This window comes from Peromyscus maniculatus, chromosome 3, assembly GCF_049852395.1.
Source record: "Peromyscus maniculatus bairdii isolate BWxNUB_F1_BW_parent chromosome 3, HU_Pman_BW_mat_3.1, whole genome shotgun sequence".
NCBI lineage: Eukaryota > Metazoa > Chordata > Mammalia > Rodentia > Cricetidae > Peromyscus > Peromyscus maniculatus.
In genome coordinates, this window is record NC_134854.1 from 116,827,865 (window position 1) to 116,850,281 (window position 22,417).

Consider the following 22,417-nt stretch of genomic DNA (forward strand, 5'->3'; position numbering starts at 1 on the left):
CCTACCATAAAGTTGGAGCACAATACTTAATTATCATATGGGCAGAGGTGGGGGGCAGATCTGTAAGGATCTGTGTTAAATGAAATACTTGAGATAAGTCTGGCTCTGTAGCTCAGGGGCAGCTTCCAAATAAGGTCAGGCCTCCAGGTGTAGAGACACTATCCAGATAGGGACTTCCTGCTGGAAAGGAAGTCCTCCATTTGGTGCTGAGCTCAGATAGCTATCCGGATGTGGTGGACTGCAACCTTAAGTGCAGTATACTCCAACATATTCTGTTGGTGATGCTTGTGTCTGCAGCTCCTGTTCACTTACCTAGATTGTTCATTTCCAGAATTCCCTCAGTTTGTGTTTTCTTTATTGCTTCTATTTCCATTTTCAGGTCTTGAACAGTTTGTTTTCTTGAACTGTAGGTTTGTTTTTGCTTGGCTTCCTTGTCTTTCTTAAGGGATTTATTCATTTCCTCCATTTTCTTTTGTTTGTCTTTTTCTTGATTTCTTTAAGGGATTTGTTTACTTCCTCTTTAAGGACCTCTATCATCTTCATAAAATGGGTTTTAAAGTTTTTTTTCTTGTGCTTCAGCCATGTTTAAATACTCAGGGCTTGCTGTAGTAGGATAGCTGGGCTCTGGTGGTGACCTATTGTCCTGACTGCTACTGTATTCTGCTGTCATCTAGGCTTCTGGGTTTGGGGTGATTGTAGGTCTAGGTGCTCATTTCTGAGTTGGTCTATGTTGGATGGGTATTTTGTTCCTTGGTTTCTGTTTTCCTTTCTGGTCTTCTGGCCAGTGTGGCCTGTGGTTGAGCAGGTCTCCATCCAAGCTGGGGATTGGATTTCTGGTGGTCAGGCTGGTCTCTGGTTGAGCAGGGGGTCTCTGCTCAAGTTGAGGGGTTTGGACACAGCAATCAGGAGGGGTTGGGGCATTGCGGATAGTGTGGGCAGAACCAAGAGAATGAGGGAGTCCCTGGGGTTGGCTTACCTGGAGTTTTGATGGCTGATACGGCTTCTGGTTGATTAGGGTGCCGGGTGCTGCAGCTGGAGTTGGGGGACCAAGATATGGTGACAAAGAGGGGAAGAAAGACTGGGGGTGAATGGGTGGGAATTGAGAGGTGGGGGTCTGCAGAAAGGCAGCTTATCTGGAGTTCTAGCAGCTGGGGCGGCCTCTGGTGGAGAAGGGTCCTGGATTGTTATTTTATATGAATAACAGCCTCTGGTATCTCAGGAAGTATCTGTCCTTGGGCAAGGTGCTCACAGGTTAGAGAAATTTTTGTTTTCTGGATCTCTTAGCCACAGTAATTAAAACTTAAAACATAGTCAGGCTGTGGTGGTGCATGTTCTGGAATAATCTTTTTGTACACTGTGAATATGTGTCACTCTGACTGGTTTAATAAGAAGTTAAATGGCCAATAACTAGACAGAGAGGATGCTGGGAAGAAGGGCACAAAAGCCAGCCAGATGTGGAACAAGTCAGACACACAAAATGGGATAGAGGTAAAAGCCACATGGTTGAACATAGATTAATAAAAATATGGGTTAATTTAAGTTATAAGAGGTAGCTAGAAACAAGCCTAAACTATAGGCCAAGCTTTCATAATTAATAGGAAGTCTCCATGTGGTTATTTGGCTGCTGGCTAGGCATGATGGAAAAAGTTGACTACAGGTGCATGCTATTAATCCCAGCACTCCAGAAGCAGAGGCAGACAGATCTCTGTGAGTTCAAGGTCAGTTTGCTCTACAGAGTGAGTTCCAAGACATCCAAAGCTACAAAGAAAAATCTGTCAAACAAACAAACAAATAAACAAACAAAACAAAAACACAAAGCATAACTTTGGCTTTCACATAGAACATAGCAGTTCAGAGATGCCTGAAAATGAAGTAACATTTAAAGTTTATAAAAATCACACTAACTTGACTTTGTCAGAGTTTTAGCAGTAAACAGAAAACATGAAACTAGTACTTTGGAGGCAAATACGCTCAGGGTTAAGAAAATTTGATTTTAAAAATGAAAAGGGAGTCTCCTTGTCATAGAGAAGAAATGTGGACATTTCTAGAACTAAAAGGATTGTGTTAGCACAAGATACAGAGAGGAGAGTGGGACACTGTGGAGGGAAACCACACCGTTAGAATTGGGGACCGGCATGGGGCAGAGAAAGAAACCTGGACTTCTGTCCCAGAGAAGACTGCTGGGACACGGCTTTAAGCCAGTAGAGAGTTCTTATCAGCCAGCTGGCAACCACACTGGGTGTCCGGGATCCTAGTGGAGCCCTAAGCCTTTCTCAGGGTGAGCTTCTAAGTGCAAAAACCATGTCCTGGGTTGACATACTTCAGTTCACAAGTACAGTTAGCCAGAAGCAGAACTACAGAAGGTAAACAAAGCAAGGTTAGTACATTTAGATTCTTTCCCATAAGTATGGACTTTGATGGATTAGGTCCATTTGTTTTCATTTTCGGCAAGTGATGCTGTCTACTTGCTGAATTTTTCAGCCCGGTTGGTATTTCCATGGAGTCAGTTGTGCTAAGGTCTGGGGCCCTGTTACACTCTCCTGCCCTCCGATTTCTCTCCTCTATTGGCCAGCTCCGATTGTAAGCCAGATGCGTTCTTGATGGCCAGTCTCAAGCGCATGCCCACACCCCAGGGAACTGCTGCTGTGCTTCCCATTATTCTCCCTCTTGAAAGAATCTTCAACCTAATGGATGTAAATAGCTATTTATTATAGTACAACCAAATTACATCAACCAGATGCCAGTGACTATGTCTTACTATTTAAACTCTTATTTCCATCTGGGCTTGCTGACTTGGGCCTCTACTCCCAACTGAGGTATGAAGATGAGACCTGTGGAGGCTACAGAGAAAATTCAAGTCAGTCTGGGCAACTTGGTGAGACCTAAGAATAAGAAGGGAGACTAGGGCTGCAGAGAGCTAAAATCAGTGACAGATGTAGCTGCTGTGTGTGAGGCCCTAGGTTCAGCCCTAGTACCACCAGGTGAAAATCTTTGTTTCTGTCATGAACAGTGGACTGAACATCCTATCATATTTCAGTGGCTGGTCTGAAACAGTTCCTCAGAGCACAATGAAAACAGGGCAGTTGAAGACAAAGTAGGTCTTAAGGGTTCTGATGTATCTCGTTGGACAGTTCCCCATTGGCTCTCTGGAAAGCCTCTACCCACTTGATAAGCTAAATATATGCTTTATTATTGTGTTAATTTTCACTTCGATGTTACTGAATTTACGATACTTTCCACATGTTCATTAGCTATCTGTATTTTTTCTTTCGCAGCCTCTGCAATTTTTTTTCCTGTTGATATTCATGGTGATTTACATGACCAGTATTCCCCACAGGCTCAGGTAGCTGAACACTTGGTCCCCAGCTTGGAGGATGCTATGGAACCTTTGGGAGGTGCCACCTTGCTGGAGGAAGTATGTCACTTGGGGTGGGCTTTGAGAGTTGATAATCTTGCCCGACTTCTAGTTCTTTCTCTCTCCTTTGTATTTACAGTTCAAGAAGTGGTCTCTCAGCTTCCTGTTCCTGGCACCTGCATGCATCTTGCTCTCATGTCTCCTCCTGCCATGACATAGTCTCTCTGGAACTGTAAGCCCTAATAAACTCTCACTTCCTTAAGCTGCCTTTGGTCATGCTATTTTATCACAACAACAGAAAAAGTGACCACTACAATATTCATCTTTCTTTTATTGCTTTGTGGGAGCTTTTTACATATTAAAACTTAAGCATATTTATTTTTTATGTGTATGTGTGTACATGTATTTGAGTGCATGTCACGTGTGTGGTGCTCCAGGAGAACAGAAGAGGGTGCCAGAGTCTTTGGGGTTGGAGTTACAGGCCATTGCGCATCACTTGACATGGGTGCTTAGTTTTTTGAGATTACAATAATTACATCATTTACCCCTTCCCTTTCCTCTCTGAAAACCCTTCCATATACCCCTCATTGCTCTTTCAAATTCACGGCCTCTCTTTTTAATTAATTGTCATTACATAATGTATGTATGTACATGTACATTTCTAGATGCATAAATATAAGCTGCTCAGTCTGTATGTTCTCAGGGCTGACTATTTGGTCTTGGATAACCACTTGTGTGCTCCTCCCCGGGGAAGACTGTTTCTCCCACCCTTAGCATTCCTTAGCTGCCTATAGTTCTTTGTGTAGGGTTCTGGCCTTGTGGACTTTTCTCTGTCCACTTTGACATATCTATCGTTACATTGTTCAGCCCATGCAGAGGCAGTCATGTTGGTGAGACTCTATGGGTATTATGAGCCTCCTCTAGCTCCTGTTTACACATTAAATCTTGAATGAGATTACTATATATACTGCTGTGTTCTCTGGTTTAAAATAATTCACAGACCCTCTCTTCTTTCCTTCTTTCCCCTCTCTGTTTGTTTATAAGACAAAAGCTTAGTGAAAACTGCTGAGTAGGTGTATATATACAGCTACTGTATACATTCACGGCACTGAATAGCCACACGGACCCATCACAGAAATGTAAAACAGAGTAGTCGGCACAAGTGTTACACACCCATCACCTGGTTCATCTTCTTCCTTCAAGTTTCCTTAGCACATTTCTCTGTTTCCTCCCTTATATCTTTTGGAACATTTCATGCCTTTTGCAACAATTCATGTCAGCCACCCAGCTGAGCTCTAGCTCAAAAGCTTTATCCTCAATTCATTATGTACAATATAAATTATTCTTGCAACTTCTTTAACTTTTAATGGTGGCAGGTCATTCCTTTCAGCTAAAGCTTTCCTATTTCTGTCTTTGCAGCTTGCCTGGATTTTCCACTGGCACAGCCCCAGTAACCATATAGACCACCTGATGGGTCAGTGATACAGAGCTGTGCACAATCATCTGCCCTGTAAGACCCCAAAACAAGACTGCAGCCCAAAGGTCTAAGAGCACTGTAGCATGTCCAAGCATGTATGTGGACAAGCATGTTTATACCCAGCTGCCCTGCAAGATGTTTTAGGGGAATGTTACAGCCAAAGTCAGACCTACAGTTGGAAGCTTCTGCTTTTCTTATGTCTGCTAATGAATGAGCATCTGCCAGTGAGCCTTTGAATGCCATTCCAGCATGTTGATCAACATGTTACTTTTTTTTTTTTTTTAATAAAAATAAGGACTCAGCAGTTAAAAGTACTGGCTGCTCTTTCAGAGAACCTAAACTCATGCTGTGGAACATATGTACTCATGTGTGTCTGTACACACACACACAAACACACACACACACATTTTTATCTTTTCTAGAGTTTGACATAAGTAAAATTGCAAAGTGTGAATCCCCTTAGGGTTTATTTTTCACTTACTACAGTGCTTTGAGGCTAACCCATGTTGTAGGCATCATTAATTTACTTAAAATGTTTATCTGTGCATTTATTATTTGCTGTGTGTGTAGTGTGTGTGTGTTTCTGTGTGTGTGTGTGTGTGTGTGATGTATGTGCACATGTGTGTGAGGATGTTCATGCCCATGTACTCTCTTGGGGAGGCCAGAGGAGGCACTGGGTTTCATGTACTATCAGGCACTGTCTGCCTTCTTCACTTGAGTGAGGGTCTCTCACTGAACCTGAGTCTTGTCATATTTTTGGCTGGATCCTGATAAGCAAGCTCATGGGGTTCACCTGCCTCTGTTCCCAGTGCTGGGGTTACAGGCAAAATCGGCCATGCCTCACTTTCTTATGTGATTGCTGAGGATTCAAACTCAGGTCCTCATGCTTGCAAGTGGTCTCACCCACTCAGCCTTCCCACTAGCACCCAGGTTACTTTTTATTGTAAGTATGCAGTACAATATGTCCATCCATTCATTAGTTGGTAGACATTTGGGTATTTCCATTTTCCCTGTTTATCTAAAGCTCTTAATGATAGTGTAAAAGTTTTGGATGCACTATGTGAGTCTTATATGGTTAAAATTGTACTTTGTAGAAGTTGTATAATATTAAAGTAAGTTCAGCAAGACAGTACATTAGTTGTTTTGTCACTGTGGGAGTGGGCTTTGAGGTCTCTTTTACTCAAGCTTCACTCACAGGTGTGAGTGGCAGTCGACTTCCTGTTCCCTGCAAGCCAAGATGCATCACCTCTTGCCTACATGCCACCAAGTTCTCCACCAAGATGACAATGTTCTGAATCTCTGAACTGAAAGCGAGCCACCCAATTAAATGTATTCCTCATAAGCGATTCCGTGGTCATGATCTCTCTCTTTACAGAAAAAACAAACAAACAAACAAACAAAAAACAAAACCAACAACAACAACAAAAACAAAACCAACCCTAAGACACCTTCTAAGCGATCTAATCATTGGCCCTAATTGTATTTTGATAGTAGCTACCTCCACCCTTCTTTCCTTTCTCGCCTCCAGTAAACACTCTCCTACTCTTTTGAGTAAGTAAATTAACTTAAAGGGCAATACATGCCAGTAGAAATGGAGTATGCGACTTTTTTTGGTAAAGGAAACGTATTTTTGTTAAGTAATTTTTCTGATAATGGATTAACAGAAATCCAGACAGAAACTTGCACAGCTAAAGAAAGCGAAGGAATAACCGATTTGGATTTAGAGTGGGAAACCACGGCTAGCCTTCCGGTACAGGCAGTGCGGCCGGCCGGGTCCCAGCCGTTCCTCCAGCCAGGCACACTTCTCGGGGCTCTCCGGGCTCTTCCCGTAGATGGCAGCCGGCGTCACCGGCTTGTGCGAGTCCTTACAAGCACCATGTCCATCCAGGCTGCAGAGAGCTGCGTGCAGGAGCCCGAGACACCCCAGACGCCCAGCTCCCCGGCTCCCCGCCTCCCGGAAAGGGCTCGTTGCCAAGTACCGTGTGATGCACGTGCGGTTGTTATGGAGTGACGTCGCGAGACCTGCCCCGGAAGTAGTTGCTCCATATCCCGCCCCCACCATGGCGGCGCCCAGCTCTTTGGTTCACCACCTGCTTCTGCTCCAGCTCTAATTTTAGCCTTGCCGGGGTCGGCGGGACCATGGACGCGCCGGGCTTCATGGCGTCGCTGGTGGTGAGTGCGGGGCAGGGGTGGGCTGCTGGGTGCAGGCTGCACGGGAGCCATGGCAGCTTCTCTGCACGCGCGCCTTCTTCCGGGTTTGCGCAGTGGTCTGTCCTCAGGTCACGAGCAGCTAGGTCTTGGAGCAAGTCTTGGGGGCGTGCAGGGAGCATGCTTTTCAAGGCCAGGTGGATCCAGCGGGGATTTCAGACAAGACAGGAATGCTTGACTTAATTGTCTTCTGATTCTTTTGGTTTTTCGAGACAGAGTTCCTCTGTGTAGCCCTGGGTGTCCTGGAACTCGCTCCATAGACCAGGCTGGCCTCGAGCTCAGAGATCTGCCCGCCTCTGCCTGCCAGGCCTTTCATTGTCTTTACTCAAGGCAAAACAGCTTCCCTTATACATCGCATTTACTCTGAACTTGGGAATTAAAGAAACATGGAAAGAAACACTATTAAGGAAAACACTCATGACCCTTCCGTCCAAGACACTAACTTGTCTTTTTGTTGTATCTACACATGTATTTAGTTAATAGTAATCTGCTTATTTTCCTCCAAGTTTAGGCTTTGAGGAAGTACTGAGCATAAATAGTTGTGGAGTCCATAGAATGTTTATTATTTAATTCCGTGGAATTATAAGAACCAGTGTTTGAGGAACCTGTTACACAGCATGTCTAGCCGGGGATAATAGACTCACCAGATGCAAGACAGAAGATGGGTTGATTTTGATTTCGTTGTGGAGAAGTGTACAGGTGCAGACATGGAATGCCTTAATTTTTAAAACGCTCCTGCAATGAGCAAATAGAAGCCCAGCGGCATTGTTCACAGAATTAGCTAATGTTCTGGATGGAGGGCTTGGAGACACAGTGTTGAACAAGAGGAGGTTCCCCACAGTGTTCCCCACGAGGGGTCAGCATGAGGGGTCAGGTGCTGAAGTGCGTGTTGGGGTAAATGACAGGTGGGCAGGGTTCAGGCAATTATGGGAGTAGGTGAAAGAGAGGGGTGGCTTAGCCAGATTTAGGGGGTCATGGTTTTAAGTTTGGGTTTGTTGAAACTTGTGTAAGCCAGGCTACTGAGCCATAAAGGGATATATCACGTCAGGGAGCTTTCTCGTTCAGTGGGTGAGGCAACAGTGGTAGTCTTGCTAGTGAACATTATGGTTCTTGGAAATGGTATATGTACTTGACGTGTGACTCAGTTTAGTTGTCACAACTGAAGAATTACCCCAGTGTTCTAGTTTGCTTTGTGTTGTGATAAACACTGACCAAAACCAACTTCGGAAGGGTTTAATATGGCGTACATGCCCTGATCACAGTCTGGACATCTTTGCAGGAAGCAAAGACAGGAACTGAAACAGAGGCTGTGGAGGAATGATGCTTACAGACTTGTTGACTTACTTTCTTCTTTTTTTATATTTAAAAAAAAATATTCACTCTACATACCAACCACAGATCCCTCTCTCATCCCTCCTCCCATTTCCCCCCAGCCTCCCTCCCCTTACCCCTGACCCACCTCCCTCCCCTCCTCCAAAAGGGTAAGACCTCCCATGGGGAGTCAACAAAGCCTGGTACATTCACTTGAGGCAGGACCCAGCCTTTCCCCTGCTGCATCGAGGGTGAGCAAGGCATCAACCATAGGTAATGGTTGCCCTACTTTCTTATACCACCCAGGGCCACCTGCCTGGGGTGGCACCGTCTTCAGTGGGCTGGGCTCTTTCATTTTAACCATTAATAAAAAAAAAATTGCCCCACAGACTTGCCCACAGGCCAGCTTGAGGGAGGCATTTTCTCAAGAGAGGTTCCCCTTTCCCAGACGACTCTAGCTTGTTGCTCAGGCTCCAATCTAGGTTGTTCAGTGGTGGAGTCTATGTTCTTAGCTGCTTCCTAAAAGCTCAGATCAATAACAGTAGTGGTTTTCAAAACAGATGAGTTCTAGAATTATCAAAAGAAGGATGATTTAAAAATGAACATACAGAGGAAATAGAGGTGCCTTTGCAGTTAAGAGCACTTGCTGGGTTTGGTCCCCAGCACCCACGTGGGGATCACAACCATCTGGAACGGCAGTTCCAGCAGATCTTACGCTTTCTTCTGGCCTCTGGGCACCAGGCATGAATGTTGGTGCACAGATATATATATAGACACAGGCAAAACAGCCATATATACAGGTAAATAAAAAATCGTAATAAACTGAACATATAGAAAAGTATAGCCTTTTTTATTGTTTGGTAGAGGTTCAAAGTGGGGTATGTGTTGGATCTCATTCATTCCAGCTGAAGAACAGTTTTTCCCCCTCTTAATGTAGTTTATGAGACCACCAAGACTGTCTTTCCTGCCTCATGTTTTTATTTTAGGTGAGAGAGGGGTGCTTGGAAATTTTAGTGTTTGGAAATTTAGCTGTGGATGATTTGTTAGGAGTTTTGTTTCCACTTCCAAACTCTTAACACTGCTTGCCAATTGCTACTTTAAGTTTTGATTACACAGACAAAATTTGGGTAAAAAGATGAAATGTCAGATAAGAGGAAAAAGTTACACTTAATAGCTGTCCCACCTTCACAAGCCAGGTCTCTTCTGTCAGAGCAGTATTGTCCCTCCCCTCAGAGACTAATGGTCTAGGAGGAGGCAGACAGTAAATTAAAAATAAGGCTGTGGAGAGCTGAGTGAAGACTGAGGAGATCTTTGAGGTCACTATTAATAATGTAGGACTTGAATTTAGAGATTTTAATATGTGATTTTATTAATTGAGTTTAATATTTGAATGTAATCTTCATTCTTTGGCAGAGGACTCCTTAGTTTTTGCATGATTTTTAATATTGACATGGCAGTATTGGCTTTGGTAAACTATGAATGATATCAGTAACAACACAATTCCAAAATAATTGCTCATATATATTGATAGACCCAACTGTAAAACTAATAGCCCACTTGTATTGATAAGGGGTTCTGGGCCAGGCATTCTAAATATATGGGCTTCATTTAGGGTTGGGGTGATAGCTCAGCAGTTAAAGCACCTGCAGTGTGTGAGGACCTGAGTTCAGCTTCCAGAACCTTCGGAAATGCTGGGTGGGTGTGGTGGCTCATCTGTAATTCCAGGGGTCAGGTGGAGACAAGGGATCCCTGCAGCAAGCTGGCTAGCTAGACTGGCCTTTTGATCTCCGGGTTCAGCTGAGGGACCCCACCTCAGTGAATAAAGTGGAAAGACAATGAGGAAGACTTCTGACTCAAGGTTGGGCTTTCATAGACCTGTAAACCACCTCCCCAAACACACACACACCACTCAACACATGCAAGTGCAAATGCACACTACACACAAATATTACTAAAACAGGTTCATTTTAATTGTATTTTTTTTCCTTTAAAAAAAAAAAAACTACTGAGTTGTACACTTTTTTGGGTTTTCAAGATAGGGTTTCTCTGCATAGCCCTGGCTATCTTGGAACTCACTTTGTAGACCAGGCTGGCATCAAACTCAGAGATCCACCTGCCTCTGCCTCCAGTGCTGGGATTGAACACACCCAGCGTGAACTGTACACTTTATTTATTTTTGCCCGGCTTGAACTGTACACTTTCTTCATGTATTGTTGCAGTACTGGAGGTTGGCCCAGGGCTGCATGCGTGCTGGGCAAGCACTCCACTGCCTCCGGCTCTTTTCTCCCTCGTTTAATTTCTCCTGCCCACTCTTCCCTTCCTTTTCTCCCCCAACTTCTTTAGTGGCTCAGGGTGGAACTCAAGCCTTTCTACATGCTAGACAATTGGCATAGCATCTAGCTACCGAACCGAACTGTGTTTCATTTCCATCTACTGTTATTTACTTCTCCCAAACTCTTGAAGCATAGGTACTCTTTCCCCCATTTTGTACATAAAGAAATAGAAATAAACTAGGCCCCTAAGAAGAGGCTCTCCCAAGAGGTGGAGCTTCAGCTAGCCCTGTCTGATAACAAACCCGTGTTCCTAGGCACTAATTGAATCGGAGAGAATTTCTGAGGAAATGGAAGAATCGTCAAGCCCAATTCTGCAGCTACTTTTGCATTCTTAAGAACAGCCTCATTGAACAGATTGAGCCCTGCAGGCCTGCTGTCAGGGGCATGATGAATGGAAGGTTTCTGGAGAAGTGACCCAGAATACAAGTAGCAGTGTGACTGGGGAATGCTAAGGAGTGTTACCAGCTTAGAGTTGTGTTGGGGAAGTCCTGCGCTGTCAGAGGTGCTGGCTTAGCTGTCCAGCAAGCTGAAGGTCACTGACCTGGCTGGTACTCTGAAGAATCTGGCATTATCACTCACGGTTAGTACAAAGGAAAATGTGAACACAATTATGAGAAAGATAGAGGAGGTAGCTTTTAACTCTAAATGGGAGATCGGGCATGGCTTTATGAGGAATGTAGCATTTGGTTGCTGCCAAATGACTAGACAGGATTTTTGGCAGGGATATGTGTGTCTGTCGGGGGGTGGGGGGTGGGGGGTGGGGGGGTGGGGGTGGGGGGGTGGGGGGGGGAAGGGGAGTGAGGAGCAGTGGGGAAACTGGCCTTCTGGGAATAAGTTGGGTAAAAAGGGCATTTCAGACTGAGAGAAAAACCTAAGCTGAAGCAGAGGGAGGAGAAAGTTCTGGACATGTTTGGGAGCCATAGTAGCTGGAGTGGATGGTGGTCCAGGTTTTGTGGGGGTGTACAATGGAGAGGAGGGAGCCTGGGCCCATGAGTGAATCCTCTCACTTGTTCTTTGCCTAGTGCCTATCAAGTGCAGCCAGTGGATTGAAGAGGTTTGGAAGGACTAGGCATATTCATGTTGAATGGCTCTTTCTTAGGCTTGCAATATTCCTTATAAACTGTGAGCAATTAAAACAAATAATAATACTTCCCACAAACCCCATTCCATGGAGGTATTTAACTTCTGTTTGCTTCCAGACTTGGGTCTACACAGTTACACACACTCAGAGGTGAGAATGGACAGCGTGTATTATAGTATCACTTGACAAATTTAAGAGCCAGTAGAGGAGCCGAGTGGTGGTGGCGCACGCCTTTAATCCCAGCACCTGGGAGGCAGAGCCAGGCGGATCTCTGTGAGTTCGAACCTGGTCTACAGAGTGAGTTCTAGGACAGGCTCCAAAGTTACACAAAGAAACCGTCTCGAAAAACAAAAACAAAACAAAACAAAAAACTAGTAGAGGCATAAGTTTGTTTTTGTTTTTGTTTTTGTTTCTTTGTTTTTTTGTGTTTTTTTTTTTTGGTGCTGGTGCTTGAACCCAGAGCCTCATATTCCTAGTTTGTGTGTGTGTGTGTGTGTGTGTGTGTGTGTGTGTGTGTGTGTGTGTGTGTGTTTAGGCCAGAGGTCAACCTCCAATGTTGTTCTTTAAGAGTTGCCTACCATGCTTGCTAGATTTTGTCAACTTGACATAAACTAGGGTCATCTGGGAAAAGGGAACCTCCACTGAGGTAATGCCTCCAGGCCAGAACTGATTGATGACAGAGACAGAAGGATCTCTGTGAATTCCTGCATAGTGAAACAAAAAACCTTGTCTCAAAACAAAACAAACAAGCCAAAAGGAAAAAGAAAATGTCCCACCAGACTGGTCTGTAGGCAGGTCTTGGTGGGGGGGGGCATTTTCTTAGTTAATGATTGATGTGAGATGGCCCAGCCCGCTGTGGGTGGCACCACTCCTGGGCACATGTGCTTGGGTTGTACAAAAGAGCAAGCCGAGTGAGTCATGGAGAGCGAGCCAGTAAGCAGCACTTCTCCATGGTCTCTGCCTCTGCTCCTGCCTGCAGATTCCTGCTTGACCTGCTGCCCTAACTTTCCTCAATAATAGACTATAACCTGTAAGCCAGATCCATCCTCCCCGAGGAGCTTTTGGTCATGGTGTTGATTGATCACAGCAATAGGAAGTAAACCGGAACACCCACCTAACGAGACAATCTCTTACTGGGACGTGGGGTGCAGGTAGGCTTGCAGCAAGCAAGTCCCAGGGGTCCTGTCTCTGCCTCCCCAGTGCCTGAGTTACAAGTGCATGTGTTGTACAGCACTGCCCTTTTAGCCAGACTGCAGCCATCTTTATGAGTTCAGTCCTGCCTGCTTGCAGAGGATCATCACAGCTGGGCTTCTTGATTCTTGACATTCCTTTCTAGGAGTAACAGGGTGGGAAGTCTTAGGCTCCTCATCTGAGAATCTAGCCACCCCTCCAAGCCGGTTGTGTTCAAGCTGCCCTAATTGCTCATGGCTTCCAGGGAGGACTAGAGGATACTGTCTGGGGAAGAGGGCACTCCATCTATGGGGCCGTGGGAAAGTCATCATCCATGCCGAGTACAGACTTTTCAGTGCTTCTGCTTTGAGGTCACCCAGGCTCCTCCGGTGACCCCACCCATGAGCTCACCTGTGTTCTCTAAGTAAACCTGATCAGCACATTGATTTCCTAGGGAGAACTTCAGAGGAATTGAACTTTGGTTTATCATTCAGAGCTTAGAATGGGGGAGGGTAGGCATTGCCTCGTTGTCCCCACCACACCCAGCTTTTCAACTGGCAGCTGGAGATTGCAGTTCAGGTCCTCAGGCTTGTTTCTAGGCCCTTTACCAACTCAGCTGTCCCCCCAGACCGTGTGTGTGTGTGTGTGTGTGTGTGTGTGTGTGTGTGTGTGTGTGCGCGCGCGCGCGCGCGCACTCCTCTCCCCCAGTTTGAGACAGGGTCTCGATATGTAGCCGCAGTTGGCCTTGAACTCACAGAGATCTGCCTGATTTTTGCTACAGCTATTGCTGTAATAAAACATTCTTGACTATTTGAGAATTTATATCTATGCAAGAAATATTGAGGAATAAAGTAACTGGGTCAAAGGTATAAAAAAAAAAAATTTTATTTTGCCAAATTGTCTCCCAGTAGATTGTTTCTATTAATAGTGTCCATATTTAAGTCTTTTCTAATTTCAAAGTTATTTTTATTTAGTGATAAGGAAGTGTTTTCTCATTTGTAATTTTACTCCTTTTTTTCCCTTCTTATTTTAGAAATGGGGGTCTTGCAGTATTTCCAAGTGACCTCTGACTCTTAAACTGAAATGGGCTCCCTCTCAAGTAGCTGGAATGGACCACTGGCCTGGCTTATTTGAGTTTTGTTTTTCCTCAGAGGAAGGGTGTTGATTGGTTTTGCCTTTTGATATTTTTTAAATGTAGTATATTTTTTTTTTACAGGTTGATGTGCAGTACCTTCTAAAATATGAATAACATCTTTTCATTGTAGTTGTTGAGTGCATTCATGTGCTGATGCTAGGAATGTATTGGTACAAAATACAGATTTTATAATCTAGTGGGATAGATATTGAACAAATGGTCTGATACCTGTCTTTAGTATAGGGGGCTGGAGTCCTCAGGGAGAATGAGTGGCCATTGTAGGAGGAGACCAGGGTCATAGGAAGCAGGGACAGCAGTTTGGAGATGTGGAAGATAGCTGGCAGATCGTTGGTGGCCCCTTGAATGTGCAGTCAACTGAACACTTCAGGAAAATGGCTTCCCTGAGAAGCCATGTTGGTGTTCTAGCTGGCTTAGTTGTCCTTTGGGCTGGTGGCCAGTTTTGGGTTTGCTTATGTCACATAGATGTTTTAGGTGATCATTTTCATATTGCTGTGTAGCTAGCTTCCTTTGAAGAAGAAGGCTTGGTAGCATACAGTGTTGGTCTTTTCAGTTCCTAGTGCAATTTCCAAGCAATAGTTGCATAATTTCAAAACACCAATCACTTCCCTATGGCATGCCAGGACTTCTTACAGCTGCCGACTTGAGGCAGAGCATGTATTTTGTTTACACTTAGCATTTGAGGTTGTGGTTAGTTGTTTGTTTGTGCACAGTTTGTGAGTTTTCTACCCCCATCCCATTTTGTCTTGATTTGAACTTACAGCATAAAGCCACTTTTCAGCATAAGGTATTCTAAATCTCGAGCTTAGTCAGTTGCCTGATAACATTTTGACAAATTTAAAGAACAAGAGAATCTGATGGTGTCTCTTATAATCCAGCTGGCGTTGGCTCGTGGTTATGCACAAAGTTCCTGTGAAATTGCACACATTCCGTAAAGGTTTTGCTTAAATGTTAAATATATTCTGTGGCTGAACAGACTCTTAGATTCTCTAGTTTTCAATCTCATAAATTAAACGATGTTTTGGTTATAGAAGCTTGGAATTCACACTTGCAGTTAGTAACTTTCGATTCCTGTTTTACTAGATGAGTAGATTGCATCTGGCCATTTTATCCTCAGAAGGTAAGAACGCTGATGAACAAAGTTGGAGAATCGACTTGTGCGCAGTAGCCACACATTAGGAGAATAATTTATTGATTAAAGCTTAGCACCAGATAGCCATTGTTTCCCTGAACTTGCTGAAGATCAAAGAGAAAATTACTTACAATGCAGCTTGTTTTTAAAGAGTTGACATATATCACATGTCCTCATCAGATTTTGTTCTGTGTTCTGAGAAAAGGCTGAACTGAATAAAAATCCTTTTGAAAAAGTGACAAGGGTGCCCAACATTGCTCAGGTCCAGCATGGCAGCGAGCCTCCTTTAGGGCGCTTAAAGTCCATCCTGTCTCCACAGAGAACCACACATTCCTATCTATTCTTTTTCTTCTTCCTTAGTGGCTTCATCTCCAGTGATCCTCCCACCGACCGCCCTGGGCTACTGCAGGTGCATGCCACTGCCCCTGACCACTCATTTTAGTCCGGTTTGCAGCCCTGTCCTGACACATCTCAGAGCTCTTTGGTGACATCTTTTTAGGTCATTTATTTCATAGTCTTTAAGGTTAATTTATAACTTTCAGGCTGATCATGTAGTATTATAGTCTTAACACATTTGCCAATGTACTTCAGTGTTTACTAATTCACTTGTATTATTTAATTAAAAAATAGTCATTGCACTGATTCTCACCAGTGTTTTGTTTTTCCACTTACCTCTTGCAGTAGTTTTGTGCTGAAAGGTGGGTAGAGCAAGTTGATCTACCACACACTAAGCATTGCACAAACTGGAAATTTTGAAAACTCAAAAGTTAGACTAAATTTGAACTTTGCCTGTAGATGTAACCAACCGTCTTATTAAATAAGAAACACAGAACCAATGTAAAAGAGAAAGCCAAGAGGTCAGAGCTCAGAGCTAAAACCTTACCCTTCCTCCTGCGGTGCTCCTACCTCGCTGAAAGAGAGCTACTTCCTGTGTGTTTGTCTTTAATATAGTCTTTCTGTTCTGCCTTCTCATTGGTTGTAAACCCAAACACATGACTGCCTCGTCACTGCCTGTATATACAGCCCTCCAGGTCTTAAAGGCGTGTGTCTGCAATGCTGGCTGTATCCCTGAACACACAGAGATCTACCTAGCTCTTCTACCAAGTGCTGGGATTAAAGGTGTGCGCCACCACCGCCATGCTCTTGCTATGGCTCTAATAGCTCTGACCCCCGGGCAACTTTATTTATTAACATACAATTAAAATCACATTTCAGTACAAATAGAATACCACCATATTTGCCCATAAGTGTTAATAGTGCCTGCTCTTTTCTCTCCCTTTCTCCTCTCCTTTCTTTGCCATGGACACACTTTTTAGTTGTACATTTCTGTATTTTAAAGAGATTATGTTCATGTGGTTCAATATTAAAAAGACAGAAATGCTTAGCAAACCGCTTACAACATACTGTGAGGACTCTCATCTGCAGTGATATAGTCTGCCCACTTGCCCACTTGTGAATGTTGCCTTAGCCCTTTCAGGGCACTGTGTTTGGGTTTGTGTTTTTCAAAATTTCATCCTTCTTTTACTAAAATATAATTAGCATTAAAATATTCTGCCTGTGTGTCACTATAGGTGTGAGGTTCAGTTTTGAATGTTCTACTTTTTAAACAAACTCAGTTCCTTGGGAATGAGTACCAGTTCTTTTAAAAAAAATTTAGTCAATTAAACGTTGTCAAGGGATTAGCAAATATAATAAACATAGAAAATAATATATGAATCCTTGGATGTGTGCTTATCTTAATGCAGATCTAGGTGGATAAGAACTATTATCTGTCTGAAAATTTAAGTCCCCTAAAAAGTCGTTATGCAGGTTTAGTACTCAGTAGTTCAAAAGACAAAAATAGAACATTAGGTCTGATTCGAGCATAGGATAAATTGTTGAGCGGCATAAAAGCACTGTAGAACAGTCTGTATATTGTATGCCATCTAGTTCTATTTACTTAATTTTGAGACAGTCTTCCTCTGTAGTCCAGGCTGGTCTTGAACTCCAGGTCTTTCTGACTCATCCTTCTCAGTGCTGGGGTTACAGGTATATGCCATTACATCCGGGTGCTCTCTTTTGCTTTTGTTTACTTTCACTTTTCATTATGACCTTAGAAAACTAAAATATAGCACTTCCTTCCTCCTTTGCCCTCTTTCCCTCCTGCCCCTTGTTGCTTCTGCCAGGCCTTCCCATGCCCCCCAAATCCCTCTCAAACTGATGTCCTCTTTTGATTATTGTTGTTACATAGAAAAGTACATAAATAGATAAATACAACTTGCTGAGTCCCTTTGGTGTGTGACTTGTGTGTGGATGATTTCCGGGCTGACCACTTCCTGTTGGATAACCAGGTAGGGGCTCAACCCTAGGAGGGCTAATTCTCCCTCTCTCAGCAGTCGTTAGTTGCCTATAGGTTTTTGTCTATGAGTGGGGCCCCTTGAGAGTTCTTTGTTCTGTGTCATCATGTATTTTACATTGTCACTGTGCAGGCCTTGTTTAGGCAGCCATATTGTTGTGGTATCATGGGTGAAGCTTCCCTGTCATTTCTAGGACACAGTCTCATAGCAGACTTCCTAGTCTTCGAGCTCTTACCCTTTTTCTGTCTCCTCCTCCACAATGTTCCCCCAGCCTTAGATGCAGGAGTCCTGATGTAGATGTATTAGTTGGGGCCAGGCTTCCCACAATCCATTGATTTCTGCACATGACCCTGTTGTGGTTTTCAATAGTGATCTCCATTTGCTGTAAAGAGAAACTTCTTTGATGAGAGATAAGAGCACCACTTACCTGTGAATGTCAGGGTACATTTCAGAACAAAGGTAGGAGTCACGCTGGTCTAATAAAGTGATGGTAGTAGATTCTCTCACAAGATCATGACCTCACTAGCTCCAGGCAGTTGCTTAGGTTTCTAGTACCAGGCATGATGTTCCTCTCGTTGAGTAGGCCTTAGGTCCAATTAGACAGCAGTTAGTCACCACCAAGATAGGCGTGCTGCTCCTGCCCCCTCAGGGATGGCTCGCTGTGCTGGTCATTGTTAGAATTCACTGTTGTCACAGCCGGATGGACTCGTGGTTGCTTTCCTCCCTCAGCAGCTTGGGTTGTACTTTCTGATACTATGAAAGCTTGGGACCACTGGAAGGAGGCTTGCAGGTTATTTCCAGTTCACATCTGCAGAGTCCTGTATGTAAAGCGTGCAGTGTCTTCAGCAATAGGGACTATCTTCAACCTCTGAGAGGCAACCGAGGGCAATAGCAATGGCCTGTATTGTTTTGGGAGTCACTTTGACTACCCTGACCAACAACTCAAATGGAGGTTTCTCATGCCTAGTACTGCATGTGCGGGGAGTATCGTAAGCTCAAGTGCATATCTTCATTTAAGGTACACACACACACACACACACACACACACACACACACACACACACACACACGCTTACATGTGTTGTGTGTGTATGATTTTAGGTGAATGTAAAATAATATGATTCTTTAATGCTTCATCAAATATCCTTGGTGTTATTTGCCCCTCCTCTCTCCCTTGCATTCTGTATTGATGTCTTCCTCTCCCATTTCTCCCTGTCATATCACCCGGATCCTCCTCTTCCTTCCTCTAGCCCCCCGCCCATAGTTCCTTTTTAACTTCCTGGTTTCTGAAGTAACTCCTGGTTATACTCTACTGAAGAGTTAGGAACTGCAGTTGAGAGAACATGTGGCATTTGTCTTTCTTAGTTTAGGTCACCTCATTCATTATAATCTTCCTAGTTCCATTTACCTACAAATTAATTTAACTATTTTTTTTAACAGCTGAGTGGTATTCCATTGTGTATATTTGTACCATCACACTTGAAAGGTGGAGGCAGAAGGTTTAGGAGTTCAGGGTCATCCTTGGTTGTATAACAAGTTCAAAGCTCATTTGGTCTACCTGAAACCTTGTCCCCAAAGGGGTGGGGTGAGGCTCACTGGTCAGTTACCATAGCAGAGTTCATAAGCTTCAGGTTTAGTGAGATACTATCTCAAAAAAATTAAGATGAAGAGCAGTCAGGGAAAGATGCCTGATGTCTACCTCTGCTCTCCACACACCCACAGGAACAGTACATATACCACATACAAAATTAAAAAAAAGAAATCACAATAAATAAGAAAAGAGTACGTACCCATGCTTGCTTGACTATGCCTATGGTAACTTTGGAAAGTCACAACAAGAAACTAATAAAAGTAGCTTCTGGAGTAATTAGGATACTTTTTGTTCTTTACCTTTTTCTTTTTTAAATGGCTTTAAACAGTTATTGAATTATATGAATAAATTAAGAATGAGCTTTAATTTTGTTTTAAGAATAAATTTAATTTATTAAAATTCATCTAAAAAGTAAAAATATGTATAAGTTGGAAGTATAGCACAATTGATAAGTGTATCATTTTCTTATTAAAAAATGCAAGTCCTTTGAGTATTGCAGAGAAATTTGTGGACTGAAAGATGTGAGCAGCTGTGTAGAGTCTTCCTCAGGGTTGGGGATGTAGCTCAGGAGTAGAGCACTTGCCCAGCATGGGCAGATGCTCACAGCCCTGATCCTGCCTGGGAGGAAGGAGAAAGGCTGCTTCCCTGTCCTCCGTGGCTGAGAGCTCACTGTTCTCTCTTCCCCATCCGTTTGCACAGGCTGGAGGAGTAGCGGGTGCCTCTGTTGACTTGATCTTATTTCCTCTGGATACTATTAAGACAAGGCTGCAGAGTCCCCAAGGATTCAACAAGGCTGGTGGTTTTCGTGGAATCTATGCTGGCGTCCCTTCGATCGCTGTTGGCTCCTTTCCTAATGGTAAGGGTGTCGATCCTCACACTGCTCAGAAGCCAAGATAATGGATTCATAGTCAGACTAATTAAGATGTTGCATGCAGAAAGTTCCTTATATATTACAGCTGATCTTCTGGATTTATGTTTTGTTCTTTGATTGTATATAAACAGAATGCAGAGAGTGTTGTAGATTTCATTCTAGGAGGTTTATACAAAAAAAAAAAAAGGATAAACTTTTAAAAATGGTTTTGCTGTTTAAATCCTCAGTTTAGAATCTTTAAAATGTTGCTTTTTTTTATCATAATCCTGTAGAATAGTGGTTTTAACCTTGTCTGCACACCAGAGTTCTCAGGAGGCTTTATACAGGTGTGTTGTCCTAGGTGACCCCATTGAACAGGTGAGACAGAGAGACATTGCTCTTCTTAAATTGCTCTTAGATGAGGAAGGTGCTTCACTGTGTTGTCCTGGAGACTCTCCTGCCAATGCTTGTTGTTTGGGTTTTAAAGTCTTGTTGTGACTTTTGGTATTTTCATTTGATAATTAGGATGATGTGTTTTTATTTAATCTACTTCTGAGTATATCTGTTTTCAGTCACTTACCTGATTTTAATTGTTTACCAATGGGTGCTTTATTTTTCTTTTAGATTGTATTCAGGCCCTTGCACATACTAAGCAGACAGTGTTCTCCTGAGGTGTGTCCACTTTACATCTCCCAGTTCTTGATGGATGCCTCTAATGCTCACAAGTAAACTTAGCTAACTAGCAAAAATGATGTACTGCCTGCATCCACAAAATCATGGCTCTAGGGGCTTCTTAAATCCTGGGGTTCACTTTCTCTCTTTTTTCCAGGATAATGAATGAATATGTTAACCTGATGCTCACGTGCCCGGTCTTTAAACATAGCCTTCACATGAAGATTTGTAGTGCAGAGAAAAAGTAGTCTTTCCATCTTTCTGTTGTCAACTTCACTTTCTTCTCCATCCCCTAGGAGTCACCCTGGGTTACCTTTGACTGCTAGTCTGTCTTAATTCTTTGAGTATTAGCTAATGAGCTGTTGTTGAACCCCCATTGTGTAACGCGTGGACAAAGGTACAGGGTTGTCCCAAGTAGAATGGCCTGATCCACAAGGAGCTTGAAGCCACATGGATGCCAGTGGTCCACCTGTAGGGACTGGGGTGTGTCCAGGACACTGGTGGTTTAAAACCCCAAGGCGATCCTCCTCTGTAGATAGTTTGAGGACCTTTGAGCAGGCAATCTACAAAGGAATATGCTCTGTGCTCATAGCTTTTGGTGACCAGTTTTTGTGGCTTTTGTGGCTCATCCTCATGTATTGCAGTAACAGCTCAGGCAGGTGTGACATCACTGGTGTTATATGTGGTACATGATGCTGCAGTTAAGCTCACAGGACTGTTTTACATTCTTCTCCAAGGCATTTACATATAGAACGTGATTTTGAATTTGTGTGTGTGTATGTGCACACACATATATGCACAAGCATGTACACATGTGTTTGTGTATCTGTCTGTCTCTGGGAAGGCTATGCTGAAAATCTTTTCCTTTTATCCCATAAAGTGCAGGAAACAAAGTCAAAGCAAAGCCTTCTAGAAATGGGTTTTTATAGCTGAAGTTTCTTGGTCCTGCCCGGCAGCAGCCGTTTTTATAAAATAATAACTCAGAGGCTTAATATTAATTACAAACTGTCTGGTCTATGGCTCAGGCTTATTATTAACTGGCTCCTTCATCTTAAATTAACCCATTTCTATTAATCTTTGTATTGCCACGTGTATTGCCTTTTGTATGGGTTAAGACTGTGTAGTCTGAGTACAGAATCCCTTGTAACCATAGATGGCTATGGACTTTGCTGAGAATCAAGCCAGCACAGGAGAGGGATTGAGAGGGAGAGGGGAGCCTTTTAAAGAGGCCCATTCCTTTTTAGACAAGAACATAACAGAGGAAGGCCCAGTCTGGCTTTTGTTGTTATGGGGGTGTGAGCTGTGGCTAGCCTACCTCCTCTTCCCTTCTTCACAACAGAGCTTTTGTTAGAGCTGCACCCTGTCATCATTTCCAACTCTAGAGCCTTTTTGGGTGCTACCTGTTTGGCAGGGGCTGGAACTGACATTTCACCAAAGTAGCTATAAGTGACAATCTTAAGGTACTTGTTGATGGGACCTGGGAACCTTTAGCTTCCTCCTTTCTCCTGGGGTGGGGCAGGGCTTAGGGGGTATATGCACCCACAGAACATACAGCTGAGTGCAGCAGAGCCCTTTTACCTGGAAATGGAGTCAATGGGCCAAAATTGGGGAAGCGTGTGAGGAACCACATGCGGGAATAGACCAGACGCAGCTCCATACGTGCGGCTGTTGTGTTTGTAGTTAGGCGTGTGGGCAGCCTGTGGGTCCTTCACACACTGGCTGACTTTGGGGAATGCTTTCCATTGTTG

General features: G+C 43.6%; 1 protein-coding gene and 2 pseudogenes across 3 annotated transcripts in view; 1 reads left to right on the top strand and 2 right to left on the bottom strand.

Moving 5' to 3' along the window:
• LOC121828231 (glyceraldehyde-3-phosphate dehydrogenase pseudogene) overlaps positions 1–2,620 on the bottom strand; it is a 176,489-nt pseudogene extending 173,869 nt beyond the window's left edge.
• Positions 2,621–3,870: 1,250 nt separating this feature from the next.
• LOC102905742 (proteasome subunit alpha type-3 pseudogene) lies at positions 3,871–5,117 on the bottom strand (annotated as a pseudogene).
• A 1,762-nt stretch (positions 5,118–6,879) lies between these two features.
• Slc25a26 (solute carrier family 25 member 26) overlaps positions 6,880–22,417 on the top strand; it is a 124,462-nt gene continuing 108,924 nt past the window's right edge. For all 3 annotated transcript variants that reach the window (XM_006972567.4, XM_015989225.3, XM_015989230.3), the window contains exons 1-2: positions 6,880–7,004; positions 19,847–20,003. In XM_006972567.4, the coding sequence (XP_006972629.1) occupies positions 6,972–7,004; positions 19,847–20,003 (190 nt within the window). In that variant the 5' untranslated portion in view covers positions 6,880–6,971. The remainder of the gene's footprint in view (positions 7,005–19,846; positions 20,004–22,417) is intronic.